The 20,817-nt window shown below is 36.6% G+C and overlaps 1 protein-coding gene across 2 annotated transcripts in view; it reads left to right on the plus strand.

The window, feature by feature from the left end:
- LOC112050031 (transmembrane protease serine 6) overlaps positions 1-20,817 on the plus strand; it is a 47,851-nt gene that overhangs the window by 12,540 nt on the left and 14,494 nt on the right. For both annotated transcript variants that reach the window (XM_024088155.2, XM_052886942.1), the window contains exon 2: positions 5,583-6,137. In XM_024088155.2, the coding sequence (XP_023943923.2) occupies positions 5,583-6,137 (555 nt within the window). The remainder of the gene's footprint in view (positions 1-5,582; positions 6,138-20,817) is intronic.

The raw sequence follows: 20,817 nt of genomic DNA on the forward strand, positions 1-20,817 counted from the left end.
TGTCAATCGTCTCATGCCATGTTTTTAACAGGGAAGTTTTTGTCTTGTTTATTACTTTGTCCTGGGTTCAATTCTACATACTAACTGGGGTAATAAAACTGTGATAGCCCAGTGGATGTGACCTCTGCCTCCGGTTCTGGAGGATATAGCTTCGAATCCGGTCTGGGGCTTAGAAATTAAATATAACGTGTCTCAAACTGTGAAGGAAAAACATCGTGAGGAAACCTGCATACCTAAGAATTTCCTTAATTCTATACGTGTGTGAAGTCTGCCAATCGGCATTGGGTCTGTGTGGTGAACTATCTGGCCTTCGTTCTTAGAGGAGACTCATGCTCAGCAGAAATCCGAATATAGGTTCATAAGATGATGATGATGACTTTAATAAATATACTACCCAGAAATATTTTAGGTTTTCTACTTCTACCCTCATTTACTTTCCTAGCTCTTCCGTTTCTCCCACTTTTTTCAAATAATAAACAGGAGACCGCTATTAGAATATTTATAGTAAGAAGCGCTCTTTAACGACGTATTTTATCTAAACAGTGAGAGTATCGAATTCGTTTCGCTCTGTCTAACACAATACGACAGATAGAGACAGATAAAGACGAATTCATAACTCACACTCTTGTTTATGCGTGTTGTACTAATGCATAAAAAAATAAAAATGCATAAAAAAGGGTGACATAGAAATAACTATTTATTTTTTATTTTAAAGACTAAAGACTAATTCTAATTATTTAAAGACTTCATACTCTAGAAACCCTTATATAAAATGGGAATATCTACCAACTTTAAACATGTCTTTATGTAGCAACTTGACTTTAACAACTGTATTCCTGTATAATATTCCAAATAATTACAACATACACTTAAACCTTCTTTAATGAATCACTTCTAGATTATATTGGCATAAACCTCATAAAAATCCGTTTTCTAGTTTTCGATTTAATCGCAAACAGACACAAACAAACAGAGGCGACAGAGGACTTTGTTTTATAATATGTGTAAATGTAAAAATGCATGACGTAATAGTTAAAAAAAATAAGAAGAGCTGCGCCTTAACGCATAGGTGCATCAACATATCGCTGCACTCGGGTAACGGAAAACATGTAAATATTGTAAACTAAGTTTACCTGCTTGCGTAACACGCGTTTTGTTTACGCAGCGTAAATAAAAATACCGGCCAAGTGCGAGGCGGTATCGCACAAAGAAAGAAAGTACCTAATTGAGAAATACTGAGGTTTACTGAGGTTTACTGCCTGACTTGCCCAGTGGTCAGTGGATGTGGCTTCATACCATTCGCGTGTTCCCGGACCGCCTTCTTGACTCCCTACAAATTCTTTAATCTTCCTTGTCCCAATATTCGCTTTCTCCCCCTTCAGGGGCAGCAACACTGCCAAACGAAAGACTCCCTTCGTCCATAGACCCGTCTGGTACCAATGCGCTGCGTTGATTGGTTCGAGGTCAGAAAACCTTGTCGCTAAGGCCAAGCAATAGTCAGCAATTTGCAAAGGAAACCCTACCGTGTGCCCGCGCCCGCTCAAGCGTTGTCGCCATGTGTTTATCAGCCGATGACGGGCCGATAATATTTTTGCAACACAATGCAAATAATGCTGTAATTGACATTACGCGATATCGGCGCGTGAAAGTAATACGGAGCGTCAGCATAACAAGAAGAATTCTATTCAAATAATATATTCAATGATAAATTCATTTATTCAATGAGAAATAAATTGAACAATTCTTTTTTTTTACATTGTTATAAAATTATATGATGAAGGACATCTACTTCCATGATATAACCCTCCAGCGATGATGACAGTTTTTTAAATTGTATATAAATTAAGAGTATGAGTAGTAAAGCAATTTTGTAAAAGGAACAGTTTATCTGCGATCATTACTTTCGGAGCTACAGGGATTTAAAGGGTCAGATTTGCTGCGCTGCGGATCCCTGAAAAACGCCCCATACAAAAGGGTACGAATTAATGACGTCGTAGGTACATAATGATCGTTAGATTTGTATGGGTGTTCAAACAAAATTACTAATATCTTTGTTATTTGTGGGTTTATGTTTATAGTTCATGTATTAAGAAATGTCACATTTAATATAAGGAAGCTAAAACTGTATGAATTTTCATCTAATTACGATTTTGACGAATTAATTAATCTTATTTATTTTACAAATATCCAGACAATTTTTGCTTTGTATGTATAAATTAGTTAACATTGACCTTATTTACCGGGATTTATCATAAAAATCAATATATTCAAACCTAGTCATCATCCCCATTTAGACACACATAAGTACTTACGCCTAAAAACATAACTGCCTTTCGACAGCGGACTTATAACAAAATGCCTATTTGTAGCGCTATTCTGTAACGATGTTTTTCTACTCCCATACTGTACGTAATTAGCTATTGTAGCATTCGTGCAATTCGGCTTTGCCTTAACACGAAAATTGCTCATGTTACGATGGCCCTCATTACATGACAGTGGCATAAATAACTATTTTTGAACTCTACAATGTTGTCATAGAATTAGACTCCATATCTCTTTGTCTATGATTTTAAGTAAGACAGAGCTATAGACACTAATTCAAAACGCACTGGCAAATAAAAACATCATTATAGAGTAGAGCTACAGAGCAGCTCACTATTAAAGGCATAGGTGTAAGTCTCATGGGCCTTTAATTAAACCAACAACCATACGCATGCCAAAAAACGGAAATGCTGTTTTATGGCTTTAAAATAAACATGGTACTTACCCAGAAGAAATCGTTCACAAAAACACTCGCAGAACAAGATATTGTAGGACACAGACAAACAGACTCTACTAGGTAATACGTCTTTATTACGTTAAAAGTTGGCCATCAAAAGTCACAAGTCAAAAGTCAAAGTCAAATTAATTTATTAGGCTTAGTTTACAAGCATTTTTGAAACGTCAGGTAATAATATTTTAAGGTAATGGTGATGATAATTAGTCGAAAACTTAAAATTAAAGTTACGAGGGTACCAAACGCCCCTCGGACCGAAAAGAGCTAGAAAAAAGTTCGTTAGTTCAGTGAACTAGTAAAAACTAACATATAATTAATTAAGTAATAATATATTTACTTGCTGGGAAGATGACATCAAAAAGTTAGCTGGACCGCAGTGGAAACAAATTGCCCAAGATAGGAGAAATGGTAATCCTTGGAATTAACAGTATAAATATGGATCTTGGAATTAACAGTATAAATATGTATCCTTGGAATTAACAGTATAAATATGACTATAAAACAAAAATGGTACTTTGTAAATATATTTTTTTCTTAGTTTAATTTTTTTTTTAGTTTATAGTACCTAATTGTCAGATTTAATTACGAAGTAAAAGGCTTTTTATTTATTATATTTACTTGCAAAAGGTTTTTGCAATAACTAAGAGTGAACTCATGTTTGTTTTTATAAAATTGTTTTGTTGCTAACGGTACGACCCACTTAGCGTCCGAGAAAAATGGCGAATGTCGGTTACACAACCCATTTAGAGGCGAAACACTCTTTACTCATTAATGACCTTAGTATTCAGCATAAATTTATTATTAACACTAGGTAATAAAACCTAAAAATGATGATTACGTTGATACAAGTTATTAAAACGTTGAAAAAGCATTTTTTTTTAAAGAATATATTGCCATATTTTTAAATATGACCAATATTCCCATTTCCCTCCAACTAGTCGGGAAAGACTGTGCTAGGAGTGGGTACGACAATAGACCAAAGGGACGGGGCTCGAACCACTACCCCTCGGTGAGTCCGACCGCTCTTACCGTTGAGCTATTGAGGCTCTATGCATTATCTTGTACCTATTTTTTTAATACATTACAGAGTCAGATCTTTCTTCTTACAGAAGACTAGCAGACGCCCCGCGGTTTCACAGTATAATTCCCACCCCATGGGAAAACAGGGATAAAATATAAACTATGACGCTCACAAATAACGTGGCTTTATATTGATAAAAAAAAGTTCAGGGTTATTATCTACGTTTTCCTACGGGAACGGGAACCGCGCGGGTAAAACCGCGCGGCGTCAGCTAGTACTTAATATTTTAAAGCGAAAGAGAAAGAAACACTTAACATTTTATTGACTCGAATCCAAGACTTCGTAAATCACAAAGGATAACCAACCAACGTGGCAGTCAAAAAATTACACAACCATACTTTTTAACCGACTTCAAAAAGGAGGAGGTTTTCAATTTGACCGGATTTTTTTATGTACATCGATTACTCGAAGACGTTGGACCAAAAATCGATTTCAAAAATTTTTTTTTTGTTTTAAAGGGTATACCACACTATTAAATGTAAATGAATTAAAGTAAATTCGTAGATTTGTATAATCAAAAGTAATTAAAAAAAATATTTCCTTTTTTTTCCGCCAGGGTACAAACGACTGATCTTGAGCTCCATACAATTTTGGATCATCTCTTTTCGCATATGTAATACTAGTGGGATAGTACTAGCTCAATGCATTAGACACGATAGATAATCTCGCTAGAAGGATCGTTGGTGATGAATTGATGTTACGGGCGAAATCATAAATTCTAAAGTTAGAGACGCTTGTCCATCGCTTTATTACCGGATATACTTTCGAGATTGCACTTAGTGACTTTAGACTAGGAAATCCACAGTCTAGTTCCTTTCTACAGATTACTGAGACTCCGTGAACGATGACATAAGACATCCCTGTGTTGTTGATAACCAGTCGACCCGGAAGGAACATTTTGCTTCAACTAGCGGCGTAACTATACTAACTATGCTATTTGGAGCCTGTAGCAAAATCATTAGATGGGGCCCCCAAAAAATCGTTATGTGGATTTTTAATGTTAAATTATTTCTGAGCCCTCTAAAGTCTAAGCCTCTATTGATAGGGGTCCCGTCAATCCAAGGTCCGGGACATTTTGCCAGTTCACATAACATGCTAACCATGAAGTAAAGGTGTTTTTAGTACGTGCCCTAGTTTTAGAACATGCCCTATCGATCTAGCTGGCAAAAGTCCGGAAAGATTTTTTCCTACCCTAAGGGTTATTTCAGACTAGCGTATTTTCTTGCGCGTATGCGGTCGTTTCAGCTTACACGCGCGTTTCATTACGCGCTTCAAACAACTGGGTTCGCGTAAATGGGCATATTTAGGCGTGTTTGCTCGAACCTGTGGTGTCGTGTGTCTCTGGGAGGTGTCCCTCGCGGCTCACGCTTATACGAGCTTAGAAGTGCATCAATGCTCGTACGAGTTGAGCGTGTACCAAAAGGCGCGCCCATACGTGCCTTCATGCGCTTCCAAAAACGAGCTCATATGCGCGTATAAAACGCTAGTCTGAAACCGCTGTAAAAAGAAATTGTTACACCACTTCAACATTTGTGCAGTCTAGACTAGTTGCAACTTAGATGATGATAAAATATTATTTGTACATTGTATTTTATAATATCTAAGCACATATATTTTCATTGCAAAAACGTTTCATGCTTATTAAATTGTACAAAATCTATATAACACTTGTCCTATCTTTTCTTGTTTCCTTCTTATGTAAATATTCTTTTTTTATTCAAACAGATGCCAACGACCTACATCGAGCTCGAAACAATATCAAAAGACACGGACTTTATGTAAATAAAAGACACCAATACCTAAAAAAGCCTATGTTTATCCAAACGGAGGCCTACATCAAAAGAAACGCATACGACTATCCGAACGCGACACACGAAACAGTGTTACCAGAATTTAAACCTATATCGGATGCGCAGATAAAAAAAATCAACGAAATAATCAAAGAACTGAGTACAAATAGACTGAATAGTACAAAAGATAAGAGGAAAGGAAGAGTATTAGATACAGTACAAATAAGTGAAACGCCAAAGATAGAACCTACAAAACTATATGAGAATGATAAGAAGGATGAAGACAGCACTTGTTCGCAAGGCGGTACTTGCGAATTCTTTTTCTACTGCTGGATGGTTGGCGGGCTTTTAGACGGAAGTTGTGGAGGATTGCTCAAGGGATGCTGCCACAGAATAGCCAAAGCCGGATTACTGGGCGTGCAAGACACCAATAGCATAGAATACTCACCAAACGATGCCATTAGTTATGGCCCGGTTATAAACGACGAAAGTAAGTGTTAAATTAAAAAGAATTCCTATCACACCGTTACGTAATATTAAATTGTTTTGGTAACACAGAAGCTTATTAATCGTATCGATTATTATTAATCGTTATGAATTTTATGTACATAGTTCGATATTCTTTATATTTTAATATAATTATTTCGTGTTTCATAAAAACTGCTGTTCTGTTTTTTAATTATGATACATTTTATTAAGTAGTCTTTCAGTTTTAAGAATTCATAACTTACTCTTGTACGCCACGAAAAGAAAAAAAAATGATTTATTATCAATTGGCTGTTATTTGAAGCTATTATTATATTACTTTTTGTAAAGGCATAAATATGTATTTTGATAGTTGATTTATTTTCAATAACTTGGAAAACTTCATTATTTTATTAAGAGACTTATTACTAAAAAATAAAAAAAATTGTTTAGTAATAAACAAAGTCTCTTAATATCTCAAAATATTCTAGTCTGTAAAGTGTACAAATATTCGTGTGCTGTCTTTTCACAACACACAAGTCGTTTAAGTAAATAAGTCTTTTCACACAGTGTTTCATTTATATAACTTTAATGTTTCCTTATGTTTGCAATAAATAAATAAATAAATAAATAAATATTACGGTACGGTGTGAATAGAAACCTAAACAAATAAATAAAATCAATAAAATAACTAACTGAGCTCAGATGTGGTCGGATGGCAAGACATAGATAGTTCTTGAAAAATCTAGATCGTTCCAGCTATATCTAGATCCGGTGACGTCATCAGGTATTTAATATGTAAATACGCTATATTACCTATCTCTATCTTAGCTCTAATCTAACTATGTCTTGCTTCTTCACATCTATTATGTTGTTTATGTAAAAAATATTTTTATTTATTATTTTATTTTATCCATTTATTAACATAATTAACTAGGTATATTATTTTTTTGCATGCATTTAATTTTTCAAAGGTAAGTGAATTATTTTTTCAATATTTTTTATGTGTTTTATGGGGATTTTGGAAGATTTGCCAGGTAAGTATATGACGTGTACCTTAATTATGTATATTTTTAGTTTGGAGATTTATATATGAATACAATTAACTAGCGGACCCGGTTAAGCTTCGCTTTGACTTAAGTGCTTTCTTCCCTATCCCTACTAAAAGGGATCCCCACTACCCTAGTAAAAAGATGCAAAGTGTACTAGTTGTACACTTTGCCTCTTTATGTGGGGGGCCAAAATTACCTTACATCGTTTTGGAAAGAGCTGATACTCTACACTGCTGGGCCAAAACCAAACATAGCTAAGAACCATCGCAAGGAAACTGTCTTTCAAATGAAAAAAAAACCGCATTGAAATCGGTCCATCCGTTGTGAGACACAGACAGACATCAAAATCAAAAACATAAAACACCCCTCTTTTAGCGTCAGGGGGTTAAAAAACAAATATAGGCACCAGGGTATTAGCATCTCGCGGCGCTCAGCTGCTGGTTACGCAAGCGCTTTCACTGGCGCCGGCGCATGACGCTCTCCGAACCGTTAACCCGCACACGCGGTACGAGACCGTACCGTCGAATCGTCGTTCGACATTCAAAATAGCGAACTTTTTTAGGGTTCCGTACCTATTAGGAAAGTAAGAATGCCACACATCACAATTATCTTAGAATAATAAATACCCTGCGATATGTGGCATAACCTAGAAAAAGGTCCCCAGCTCAGCATGTTGCTTTACGCTCCTCGTATGCAAAAAAGCATACAGCGCTGATTTTCAGCTAGGACCTCGTTCCAAGTGCCACCACGAAAACAGGCAAAATAAACTACATACAACTATAATACAACTATAACTACATTAAAACTAATAACTAACTTAATAGGGTAGTTGACTCATATCAAATTTAATATAAACAATATATATTTCGTGTACATGGAATAAGGGCAGGGCCTGCCCGTCCATACGGCGAATGGAGCAGTCGCTCCAGGCGTAGGGGATTACCCCAGAGTATGGTCGAGATCTTCGCGTTCCATTCTTACTTTACACTCATAATTTGGTAAAGGTATCTACATATTATTAGGAACAAACAGGAGAGGCGCCATAATTGGATCTCGCTCCATTTTAAAATTTACTTCGGGCCGGCGCTGAATAAGGGTCCGAAATACATCGATATTAATTAACAAAAATTAAGGATTTCTTATAAAACTTAATTGTGTTAAAATCATGTATTTTTTTAAATTTTCCAAACGTCAAAAACGCTGTCGTCCATTTTGTGATGTCGCAATGTTACTGGATGTATTCAACGTCAAACTAATTATTGTTAAACTAATATTTTTGTCAAACGCTCCGTTTGTATAAGATTTGTTATTGTGACGTCATGAAATAGTTGAAATAGATTATCGTGGCTAATGTGTTTTGGCTAGTATTGTCAATTCTTATCGAACTTTACTTTTTTATAATTCGACTCGAAATCTCAAACTCAGAGCTAGAAATTAAAAAAGCAACGTCACAATTTTTTTTATTTTTTTATTTTACTGAACAAAAAACAAAAAGTGTTACGTAATTTAGATACATAAATATCCATCCTCATAAAATTGACGTTTTTGTAGCCTAGTTAAATTGCGGCAAAAACACTTTACTGCCTAGCCATATGAAATAAATGAATTTTGAACTTTGAATTTTATGACTGCATTAGTAAATGTAGGCAAGCGGATATTGCAATGCATTTTGAAGAAAAAAGTTGGAATTTACACACATATATCGATAATTCAGCAATTTTTACCAGCAACTTTGTTACTACAAAGTCCATGAATCATTAACATCTTATACTGAGTAAGCCCGCCGACCCACATTGGAACAGCATGGTATAGGCCTTTTCCTATAAGTTGGAAGGACCGGCCCTATATAGAGGAGGGGGGGCGTGCCCACCCCAGAATTCTGGGCTACCTATTTATTCTATACCGAATTCTATATTTGACACCAAAATACAAAATATACAAACAAGTCAGGCCAAGGTCAGGTCAAGGCCAGCGTTCACAAATATTATAAACGAAATTTCTCTATTGATTCAACTCTGCTCAGCGGTATGACAGGGACCAGGCCCACCCTAGGAAATAATCCTAGATACGCCACTAAAATAGGCTGTTCGGGAAATAAATAATGCTGACCAACTAAACGGATCTACAGATCTATCAAAGTCGGTCAAGACTCTTTCAAAACTTAATAAAATACGTTGGCTTGAAGTCACCCATTGCCACAACTATCGCATATTAAAAGTTGCTCAATACAAAAACCCAAGAGCAATATCTCAGCAGAATAGTGCTTTCTTAATAGTCCCAGTCAAAGTAATTTCGACTCTATCCAATTGAGATAAAGTGTATCACATTAAATAGATAAATCGCCAACTAAGGAATAACCATATTGTGTAAACGGATCTACTGAATCAGAAGTAAGAGGCTTTATGCAATGTATGGAATATTTAATGGTGTAAGATAATCTATAAACGCAAAACATCTTAACACTTTCATACACATGTACTTATACATAAAATTACTATTAGCTAACCTGGCAAACGTTATTCAAATATAAAATTATTTTTATACAAAAAATGACGATTGGAAAACGGAAGGATGAGGAAGGGTTAAAAATACTTCACGACTTATTTACTTACCAAATATACAAAAAAAAAATTACCTCTAAAGGACGTACAATCTTATAGAAAATTTCACTTAAAAACTGACCAATTTCGTTTTCCCACTTTTAGAATGATTGGTGAAGAAAAGGACACCTAAAGGCCTTTAATTATAGTCCAATATTCAATAAATTCAACTTCGACTACTTGAATTGAGTGCCAAGAAGTTGTCCTTGCCAAGAAGTTGTCTTTGGCACTTATTGAGTGGGGACGTTTTGTGGTCGCTGATTGTGAATCCACTTTTTAAAAGGAGATCGATGAAAAAGACCATAAAATCGGATCGAAATATTGTAGGGGACCGTGATACAAAATTTTATATACCTACCTTGAAATAGGTCCGGTGGTTAGCCTATGTGGTTTCAGATCATGAAGTCCTGGATTTGAATCCTGTGCTATGAAAATATTGAGCTGTTGTTTATTTCAAGAAATTTTGAATAGCAGTCCTGTGTTTAGAAGTTAGGGTTGTTACATCCCCGTGCCAGAGTACGTTTATAAGACGTCTGTATTAATAATAATTAACACATAAACCAATATCCGCCGCGTGCATAGAAGCAGCGTGGTGGGTCTAATCTCCAAATCCCTAATCAAATGTAAAACGGAAACTTGTATATATTTATGGATTACCCTAGTCACATACCGTGTGCAAGCCACTACAAAATCGCTGTCGCTTATGAATGTGGTATGGCCGACGGGCATCGCACGCGGTGGCGCGTTGTTTCCGCGATCGCCTTCCGACTTCGCTCGCCTTTCACTGTTCACTGTGCATAACGTTCATATAAACATCTGTGTGTTTATTTACTTATTTGATTGTAACCGACGCCAACGCTCCTGGCACTCGTGATAATATTTTATTTATTTATTATTCTACAAAATACATATTTTTAATTATGCCTAACCATGATGAAACACAAACCACATTTGTTTTCACTGTGTACAGATTTTATTACTTATACAATTTTGAAAAAAAAATAACAAGCAAAAAGAGAAAAGAAAAAAAGAACAATCATTAGCGGGTAGTAAAATAAACATCATAATTATTGTTCTGATGCTGCGACGCTACACAGGCTGTCCCAAAAATTATTCCTTTAATTTCCGCCTATGCACGTTCATAAATATATCGCGTGATTCCCGTTACCGTAGGAATACGGGGATAATATATAGCCTACCTTGATAAATGGGCTATCTAACATTGAAAAAAGTTTTAAATCGGACCAGTAGTTCTTGAGATTAGCACATTCAACCAAACAAACAAACTCTTCAGCTTTATAATATTAGTATTTATGTAGATTCGTTATTATGACGAGCAATACTGACTCGATAGGAATTAAGATGTAGTGGTAAGATTTTAAGCGAGTTTCTGTGTATAAAGCCTCAATAGCTCAACGGTAAAGCGGCCGGATTCATCACCACACAAAATTACTGCACCAATTTTCATGAAAATTAAATGGTACCAACCTGGAACTATACTTTTTCAAACATAAAGAAAAATCAAACACCTCATATTCAAAACTGTTGACAACGAGTCTCCTCTCAGAATGGGGGAGGTTAGGCCAATAGTCCACACGCTGGCCCAATGCGGATTGACAGACTTCACACACGTAGATTAAGAAAATTCTCAGGTATCGAGGTTTTCTCACGATGTTTTTCCTTCACCGTTTGAGGCACGTGATATTTAAAATGCACACAACTGAATCGTTTGAGGTGCATGACCCAGACCGGATCCGAATCTACGCCCTCCGAATCGAAGGCAGAAGTCATATCCACTGGGATATCACGTTTCTTGTGGGCCATTAAAGTGGGCTTACTGTGATAATGAACTAGTTACTGCCTTTATTTAGATAATGTATTTTAAAAATCTATTTTAAAAACCAAACCCAAAAGAAGAAAAAGAAAGAATCAGAAATAAAGCGAAGCTTACGCAACTACGCAAGAGAGGTCACCAGATAGCTTAAAAATATTCTTTCTACCAATTATTTTAAAATAATTATCGAAACGATCGGAATTATCACTTCCGCACTTTTATCTCTTGCCTATTGTGAGCAATCTATGGGAAGTGTGGGACAGGCCATAGGCGGAAGCGTGTAGTGGAGCGTTGATTTTTCATGATTATAATTGTTTATTTTAACTACTACACACTAGATAGAAAAAAAAAGAAAAAAAAAACTACTTTACAGGGCCAGATCTTATAGGAGAGGGGATATGGAGCTAAGACCTACCAATGGGTTGGATTAGGTGTAATGTTAAAATACTACACTACACTATCAGATGTTAATGATCGTGGTCAGGGCCGACGGCTTTACGGACTCCCCGAGGCAATGGGTTGTAACACCACCAACTCCAGGCTGTGAATTTTTATTGAAAATAACTTGAAAGAGAAAAATCAGTCCGGTTAAGGATGATTTTCATACTACTGTTAATACTGCTATTCAAGATCATATCGTCAATGACTTTGTGACAATATGTAGGCGTATGTAGAGAGTTTATGTATGCCTAGTAATAAGTATGGTAATAAAGATTATTTATTATTATTATTATTATGTATGGCGAACGACACCCTTTTATGCCCATGTATGGTAGCGGGTGGGTAGAGTGGGATGGAGAAAGAGATGTATGACTGAAAAACTTTCATGTTTAAAAATGACATGGTCTGCTTGGCCTATTCTCTATTTTGGTCTTTATACCTATTAAAATAAACATCAGACCAATTGACAAAATGCCATTTACCTCCTGTGTGATATCCACCAGTAAGCACTGGATGACATGTGTTACATAGAATCTCAACTTCGTATATGTCAAACGTATAGCATACGTCAAAGATAGTGAATAAGCCTTGCTGGTCATCATATACTTGCTCTTTACTAAATCAAATAGATTATTTAAAAACGCTTTAGGTTACTCATATTTATATTATTATTATTATCGAATCACTAGTTTTCGGGTTTTCCAGTTAATCGGAAATGAAGCATCCGCTCCGCTCCGCTGAATAGAATCGCTTCCGCGACCGCTTCTCTATCTTTAACGTGAGCTCAGCTATAATCCGAATTTTAACATACAATAGAGTAGGCGTGTCCGTGCAAGTAATTGTATTAGAAATTTTAATTAACGGATTCATAAAAAATGGTATTATTTGTATTGTTTAAGACGTAATATTATGTTATACAATCTATTGTTTTTTTTATGTGGATCCTCGCAGAGAACTGCAATGTTGTATTATTTACTACATCATTGTTAGTGGTCTGCTTGTACGGCTACCGATAGTCTGAGGTGCAAGGTTCAAGCCCGGGTCAAAGTATCAAACTACAGAAAAATATTGAGTAACAGTGTGCCTAGTGGGAGTTTTCAATATTTTCATACTGTTACTATCGCGTTAACGTAAACGTGAATTTATCTGGAATTGACACAGTTGTGCATTAGTGCCACTAGATGGGGCTGTTTCGATTCCTTATAAATTCGCGTTCACGTTAACGCGATAGTCACAGTATCAAACTGCCACTAGGCCCTCAGTTGAGTAGCAAACAGCGAATAATTGATTCTGTTATTCTCAGCGAAATAACATCTAAATCACGGCCATCGAATTCTTTGTTTGTTTTAGAAATTTTCGAAATGATAAAATGGAAGAAGTATTGTCATTCAGTCGTTGGTCATGACTCGTTCACAGCTGCGTGCACAATGTTGCTAATTAGGGTAAGCACTAATGATGCATGTATGGGTTAAAAAAGTAGCAACCACCGACCACAAGAGTTGACCACCGGCCACAAGTGGGTGTCGCGCGCTTCAGCTACTTTTGTGGCCCCTTCTTGCTTCTTGTAGCGGCGTTTGTGTCTGTCGCATGTAGCCCGTGTGCGGCGACACTAAGAGCATGGCCACAGAAAACATATTTGATTTCTTCGGACTATCAATATCCATACGATTCAAAAACGAGTCGTTTAACAAAAGTAGTAAGTAGGTCGCGCCAATGTTAGGTGTATTGGCAATCATCGGATCGGATGCGTAAGGAAGTGTTCACGTAACGGTGAGTGAGTCACGAGTGTTGCAACAAATCCGTGGATGAGTGTTAAGGTGATCGCACACACAACAGTCTGTTGTTTTCATTTTATACGACTATCAGAAGCCCCGTTGTATCACCAACGTAGTTGCCGTTTCCGTTTGCATACGGTGATAAAATATAGTATGTGTTACTCGCTGATAATGTAGCTTTCCATTGATGATTTCGATTTTGTCCCCAGTCGCGTAACTTAGGTTCGTGGCAACCTTTAGAAAAACACTGGTAAAGATAGGTTTTGTGATAGGTCTTGTGATCGTACCATGATGCATCACTGAAAAATATATGTTTTATTCTTGAACAATTTAAGATCTGCCTCCTTAGCCAAGTGGCACGTCGATTCTCTTTCTACGATTGCAAACGCTTCGAAAACTAGAAAAATGTATGGCAATGACAGATCTTGATCACGTGACCTGCCGATAGCAAGTGTCATTCCCATAGATCTTCCTAGTTTTCGAAGCGTTAGCGATCGTAGAAAGAGAATCGACGTGCCACTTGGCTAGGGGGGCTGGACCCTTAAAACCCAACACCTTAAAGCCAAACACTACCTAACTTTGTTTTAGATAAAGCTTTACAAATCTTTGCAATATCATTTTAATCCATTTTCTAAAATGCATCTCACTTTGAAAGCAAAATGCCGTATTGACTTCAAAAACCAACATTAACATAAGAAGTTTCACATATAAAGTAAGTAGGTACTTAATTGTACACAAAAGTTACTTAAAGTCAAACAATTCCAATTAAAGAGATAATTAATTAGTACACAAACCAATTAAATATTCAGGCCCCGTTCAAATTGACATACATTGCTTGTTTATACTCGCTGGATGTATACAAAGTGTTAAGTAACTCCAACATATACATATATTATGTCACGCGCCAGTAGAAAGCGGGTGTTTGACCAACTTATAGAATTTATGTAGGTAATGTGTTATGTCAGAGTGACCGGAAACTGGGTGGTCTATAGATACAGAGTTAAATTGTTTTTTTTTGACGTGACAACGTCTTATAATTCGATGGAGCCGGCTGCACACTCAAAAAAAGATGACGTCATGCGTCGTTCCCTCGCTCTAGGGTTGCCAACTTTTTTTACAAGAAATAAAGTATATTCTGGTCTATGAAGATTATTAAACAGTATTTTAGTAAACGAACATTTTCTTTTGAAAAATGCAGCCATTCCATCAGTATTTTCTTGTGACGCTGTCGCGTTCAACTATCGTCAATAAACCGACTTTACAGACAACCAACTTTTTTTTTATTATTCATTACAAGTTAGCCCTTGACTACAATCTCACCTAATGGTAAGTGATGATGCAATCTAAGATGGTAGCGAGATAACTTGTTAGGAGGAGGATGAAAATCCACACCCCTATAGGTTTCTACACGACATCATACCGGAACGCTAAATCGCTTGGTGATACGTATTTGTCGATAGGATGGTAACTAGCCTCGGCGGAAGACTCCCGCCAGCCAGACCTGAACTAATTAATAAAACGTCAATCAGCCCAGCCGGGGATCGAACCCAGGACCGTCTTGTAAATGATAAATCCACCGCGCATACCACTGCGCCACGGAGGCCGTCAAAAAGCATAGCATCGTTGTTAACCACTTAACATCATCGCATCAACAAAGTTTTTTAAAGAATAGGTACTAGCGGAGACCTTATACTTCTTCGGCCCTATAACCTCTTTAAAAAACCCTGTCGCAAAATCTGTTCTTAGCGGACGTCCATTATCTATAAATTACCTCCATGCCAAATTTCATCTTTGTACGTCAAGCAGTTTTCGATATTTCGTTGAGTGACCTTTCGCTTTTGTACATACTCATCTATACGTATAATAAAAAGAGGAAAGATTTGATTGTTTGTCTGTATGTTTTGAATAGGCTCTGGAACTAAACAACCGATTTGAAAAATTCTTTCACTGTTGGAAAGCTACACTATCCTCAGTTGCTATAGGCCAGCGTTTCCCAACCTTTTTCAGCCACGGACCCCTAGGAAATCAAGCACAGTTTTCACGGACCCCCTTAATAAAATAAACAGTGTCCCGGTCATAGTCCGAGCACCGTCGGTACTAACTGCCACAAACTTGTCACAAGTAATTTCATGAGTGGAATAAAGTTGTTCAATACTTCAAATATTACTTCACCTGTATGTCGTGTGCGAAGGCAGAGGTAAACAAAATAAAAAACATATGCAAGCAAGTTTACATCATTTCTAATATCAGTGCTCTCATCATAAAAGAAAAAAATGTTTTTCCTTCACCGTTTGAGACACGTGATATTTAATTTCTTAAAATGCACACAACTGACAAGTTGGTTGCATGCCGCGGACCGGATTCGAACCCACTCCCTCCGGAATCTGAGGCAGAGGTCATATCCACTAGGCAATCACAGCTTTATAATATTCGTGTAGAAGAATAGATAGGTTTTTATAAAGTAGGTAAACTTGTCATTGGAACTAAAATAAATAGTATGCGGACTTTGCAACGATCTATAGTTGCCAAAATATAACTATACACTAACTTTAATAGCTATATCAAGGTCGTCAGTCCAAGGACACTAAATGCACAGAATATATGAATATTAACAGTTCCTACCCACTTACACTCATTATAATGCTATAGACTAGCTTCCTTTTTACATGGGCTCATTATATAATTATTATTATTATTATACACAACTGAAGTTACCCACTGTTACGTTATTGGATCTTTAATGGCATCAAACAGACGGCCTCCGTGGCGCAGTGGTATGCGCGGTGGATTTACAAGACAGAGGTCCTGGGTTCGATCTCCGGCTGGGTTTTCTTAATTGATCCAGGTCTGGCTGGTGGGAGGCTTCGGCCGTGGCTAGTTACCACCCTACCGGCAAAGACGTACCGCGAAGCTATTTAGCGTTCCGGTAAGATGTCGTGTAGAAACCAAAAGGGGTATAGATTTTCATCCTCCTCCTAATAAGTTAGACCGCTTTCATCTTAGATTGCATCATCACTTACCATCAGGTGAGATTGTAGTCAAGAGCTAACTTGTAAAGAATAAAAAAAGATGTTTTATACTTGAGATGTCCTACACAGCTATACTAATAGCATTAACAACTGAGTCTTAGGGCCATAAATCATTTCTCTATATCTATCTCGCTTGCACTTATGGGTCTTATGGAGCCGTCTAGTGAAGGGTGTAACAATGAAAGACATATTATCGATAAGTAAAGTTTATTATCGTATCTTGTTCACAAAATTAAAAAAATTAACAATATTTGATTTAATATAATACATATTTCATATTATATAATTATTAACTAAATAAAATTAATCTTCATCTGAGTCTTCATCATCAGAATCTTCGTCTTCTGCCAAATTTATTATATATTAGTATCCATAGTGCGCAACGAGTAACACATGAATGTATTTATTTAATTGCAGTAAACACATTTATAGCAAAAAAAATACGCAATGCAATTACATTAGAAACCGACCAATCAGAATCGTCCAAATCATTATTGACTCATCATTAGCACGTGCGCAGGTAGCCGTTTATCGATAATTAGGGTGCGCAGGTAGGCGCGCTGCACATTCCTATCTTTTTTGACTTTTATGACCGGACGACTCAGATGATAATGCGCATACTATAAATCAGTTCACCCAATAATGCCAATCGCATATGGTTCGCTTACATGCATCCGGTACTTTCACTACTAGGGGAATGAACAGGGGGGAGGGCAAGAGGCTTTGTTATGAGCAAACTGCCCGTGTCCTTGGCGTATCTACCTATCTCTTTTCTTGAATGTGATGAAATTAAAACTCAATCTATACTACGTATTACAACATAGTGAAATAAGAAAAGATACCTGTCCTATTTAAAATTAAAGTAAAATAATTACTTAATTTGTATATTTTTAAAGAATATATGCCATCGTTTAAATATGACCAATATTCCTATTTCAAAGGCGGAAAGTCATTGGAAAAGATTATTGGGAGTGGGTGGGTTACTCAGTCCTCTTTACCATTGAGCTATCGAGGAACTAAATAATAACAATTTTCCAAAAGGCAGACATATTAAGCTAGTATCTGCTAGATTGTGGAACAACAAAAATTAATTATGAAAGGAGATGGTCCATTTCAGGTCCATTGAAATTTTAAAAATACAAGGATTTTAGTAAAATCTAAATAATTGAATAAATCTAACTAAATAAAAAGAATCAAATAAAATTAAAACCCAAGTTTTTGAGTTATATATCAATATGGCGCCCTTAGAGAAACTATGACCTGACAATTGACAGCAAACGTCAAAACGACTACTGCATTGAAAACGTCATCAATCCGCCATTATTACCCATAATGGTGTTGCATTTATTGGGATAGAATGAATATTATTTCGAAAGAAGTAAAGTAAATTCGTAAATTTCTATAATCAAAAAAAGTTTAAAAAAATATTTTCTTTTATTTCCGCCAGGGTACAATGACTGATCCTGGGCTCCATACAATTTTGGAACATCTCCTTTCCCGCAATAATATGACGAATTCAGTGGCAATTAGTACACCCGGATCTAATTACTTACCGTCGACTCACTTTTTACTCAGAAATATTGACTCAACAAGATTTCATTATTAAGATAATACTTACTTAATATTGAATTTGGTAGTATTTTCCTGCAATTTCAAATGGTAAAATAGAGTTTAAGGTTTAAGGTTTCACACTTAACTGTGATTTGAATTATTAATGAATTAGTAATCAGAAATGTAACAATTTTAATATGCTCGGATCGGATTCGTAAAATTAGAACTTCAAAAGCTGATTTTTTTTGTAAATTTACCAAAAGATCTCTAAAAATGTACAATTTTCGACCGTCCTCGGTTACTATATAATATTGTGTTGCGTAAACATCTACCCACTTTTGTCTATAATTTCACGGTAGTTTGCCATCAAGCACGATGGGGTTTCCTTGGTTTATCATAATGTTTTGTATAAACATGGGTTTTGTGTATATAATGTTGATATGACAATATATCATTTTTCTTTTATTCTATAGCTTCTTTTATTTGTAATCTTAACAAAGCTGGCACTTCATAAATTCATAGATTAGCTCGGTTTCGCTGGCTTTTATGGTTGATGCTTAGAAGCATTTCCCAGTGAAAAAAAAGTAGTACCTAATAGTAACTTATTTTATATTATACAGTCAAAATAAAAAAATCACAATTCATTTATTTCAAGAAGGCTTAGTTTACAAGCACTTTTGTAACATCAGGGTTGACTATTAGTAAAGACTCTACCACCGGTTCGGAAGGCAGGGTTTGCTGAGAATAGCTGGCAAAAAACTCAACAGTTGCTCTGTTTAATTAATCATACAGTGTTATAATTTACAATTTATAATATTATCACAATTTCGTATAGTTTTACTTCCTGTGTGAAGGTGGAAACTGATCCAATGGTCTCCGAGCACTTATCATTAAGGAACTCATCAATTATTGTATAGTACCCTCGACTAAGTACATGTTACGTTATCTACTTTGCAAATTCAAACAAATTTGGAAATTTCAAGTAGGTGATTTAAAGAGCCCAGTGGATATGACCTCTGCCTCCGATTCCGTAAGGTGTGGGTTAAAATCCGGTCCGGGGCATGCACCTTCAACTTTTCAGTTGTGTGCATTTTAAGAAATTAAATATCAAGTATCTCAATCGGTGAAGAAAAACATCGTGAGGAAACCTGCATACGCTTTGATGAGGGTGTGGATTCCAATCCGGTCCGGGGCATGCACCTCCAACTTATTATTGTTGTGTGTGGTTGTGTGTATTTTAAAAAAATAAATATCACGTGTCTCTAACGGTGAAAGAAAAAGAAAAGCATACCTGAGAATTTTCTTAATTCTCTGCGTGTGTGAAGTCTGCCAATCCGCATTGGGCCAGCGTGGTGGTCTATTGGCCTAACCCCTCTCATTCTGAGAGGAGACTCGAGCTCAGCAGTGAGCCGAATATGGGTTCATAATGATAAATGTTCATAATGAGTGTTATTCATATTAAATTAGTGTAAAACATGGCTAAAACTCACGTTATACAACGTCAGAGTATGCCCGACTAATTTCGAACCCTTATGGGGCCCTTAGTCATGAGCTAGTTCTTGCAACTGAAACTGACTGAGACAACTCGGGCATACCCGGTTGTGTGATTTTTCATAGTAAATTAATAATCATATCGCTTACAAAAAAACCACAGAAAATGGGAAAAGTAGGTAGGTAGGGTACAGTGAGTCAGAAATGGCATTAAATAACGAGTAAGACAACGTCTGTTTAATCTGTGACGGATAACAGATGGAATGTGGCCAGAAAAAGTAAGTTAATCTTTTGTCAATATTTAATTGCTACCACAGTTTTCCTTTCTCTCTCGACCCAATTAAAATTACCACGTGGTTGCAGCGGACGGTTATTTTCAAGAAAAAATTAAATGCAGATCGCGCGACGATTCTTAGCGCTTGGTAACCTTGTATGGAGCCGTGATAGCCCAGTGGATTTTTGATTCGCAGGGCGTAAGTTTCAATCCGGTCTGGAGCAAGAACCTCCAATAAATCAGTTAATGTGCATTATAAGAAATTAAATATCACGTGCCTCAAATAGAGACGGAAAAACGTCGTGAGGAAACCGGCATACCTTGAGAATCTTCAGAGATGGACGTTGGGGTCCCAAGGTGCTGGAATGGCGACCCCGCACCGGAAAGCGCAGTGTTGGTCGGACCCCCAAACTAGGTGGACCTAGGATATCTAGCGGGTTGCAGGGAGCCGCTGGATGCTGACGGCTTGAGACCTGTAGTGCTTGGAGGTCCATGCAAGAGGCCAATGTCCACCAGTGGACATCCATCGGCTGATAATGATGAATCCGCTTTAGGCCAGCGTGGTGGACTATTAGCGTAACCCTTCTTATTGGAGACTCGTGGTCAACACTGAGCCGAAAATGAGTTGTAAAAGATAATAATGAACCTTGTACGCGTC

This window comes from Bicyclus anynana, chromosome 18 (genome assembly GCF_947172395.1).
Source record: "Bicyclus anynana chromosome 18, ilBicAnyn1.1, whole genome shotgun sequence".
Taxonomy (NCBI): Eukaryota; Metazoa; Arthropoda; class Insecta; order Lepidoptera; family Nymphalidae; genus Bicyclus; species Bicyclus anynana.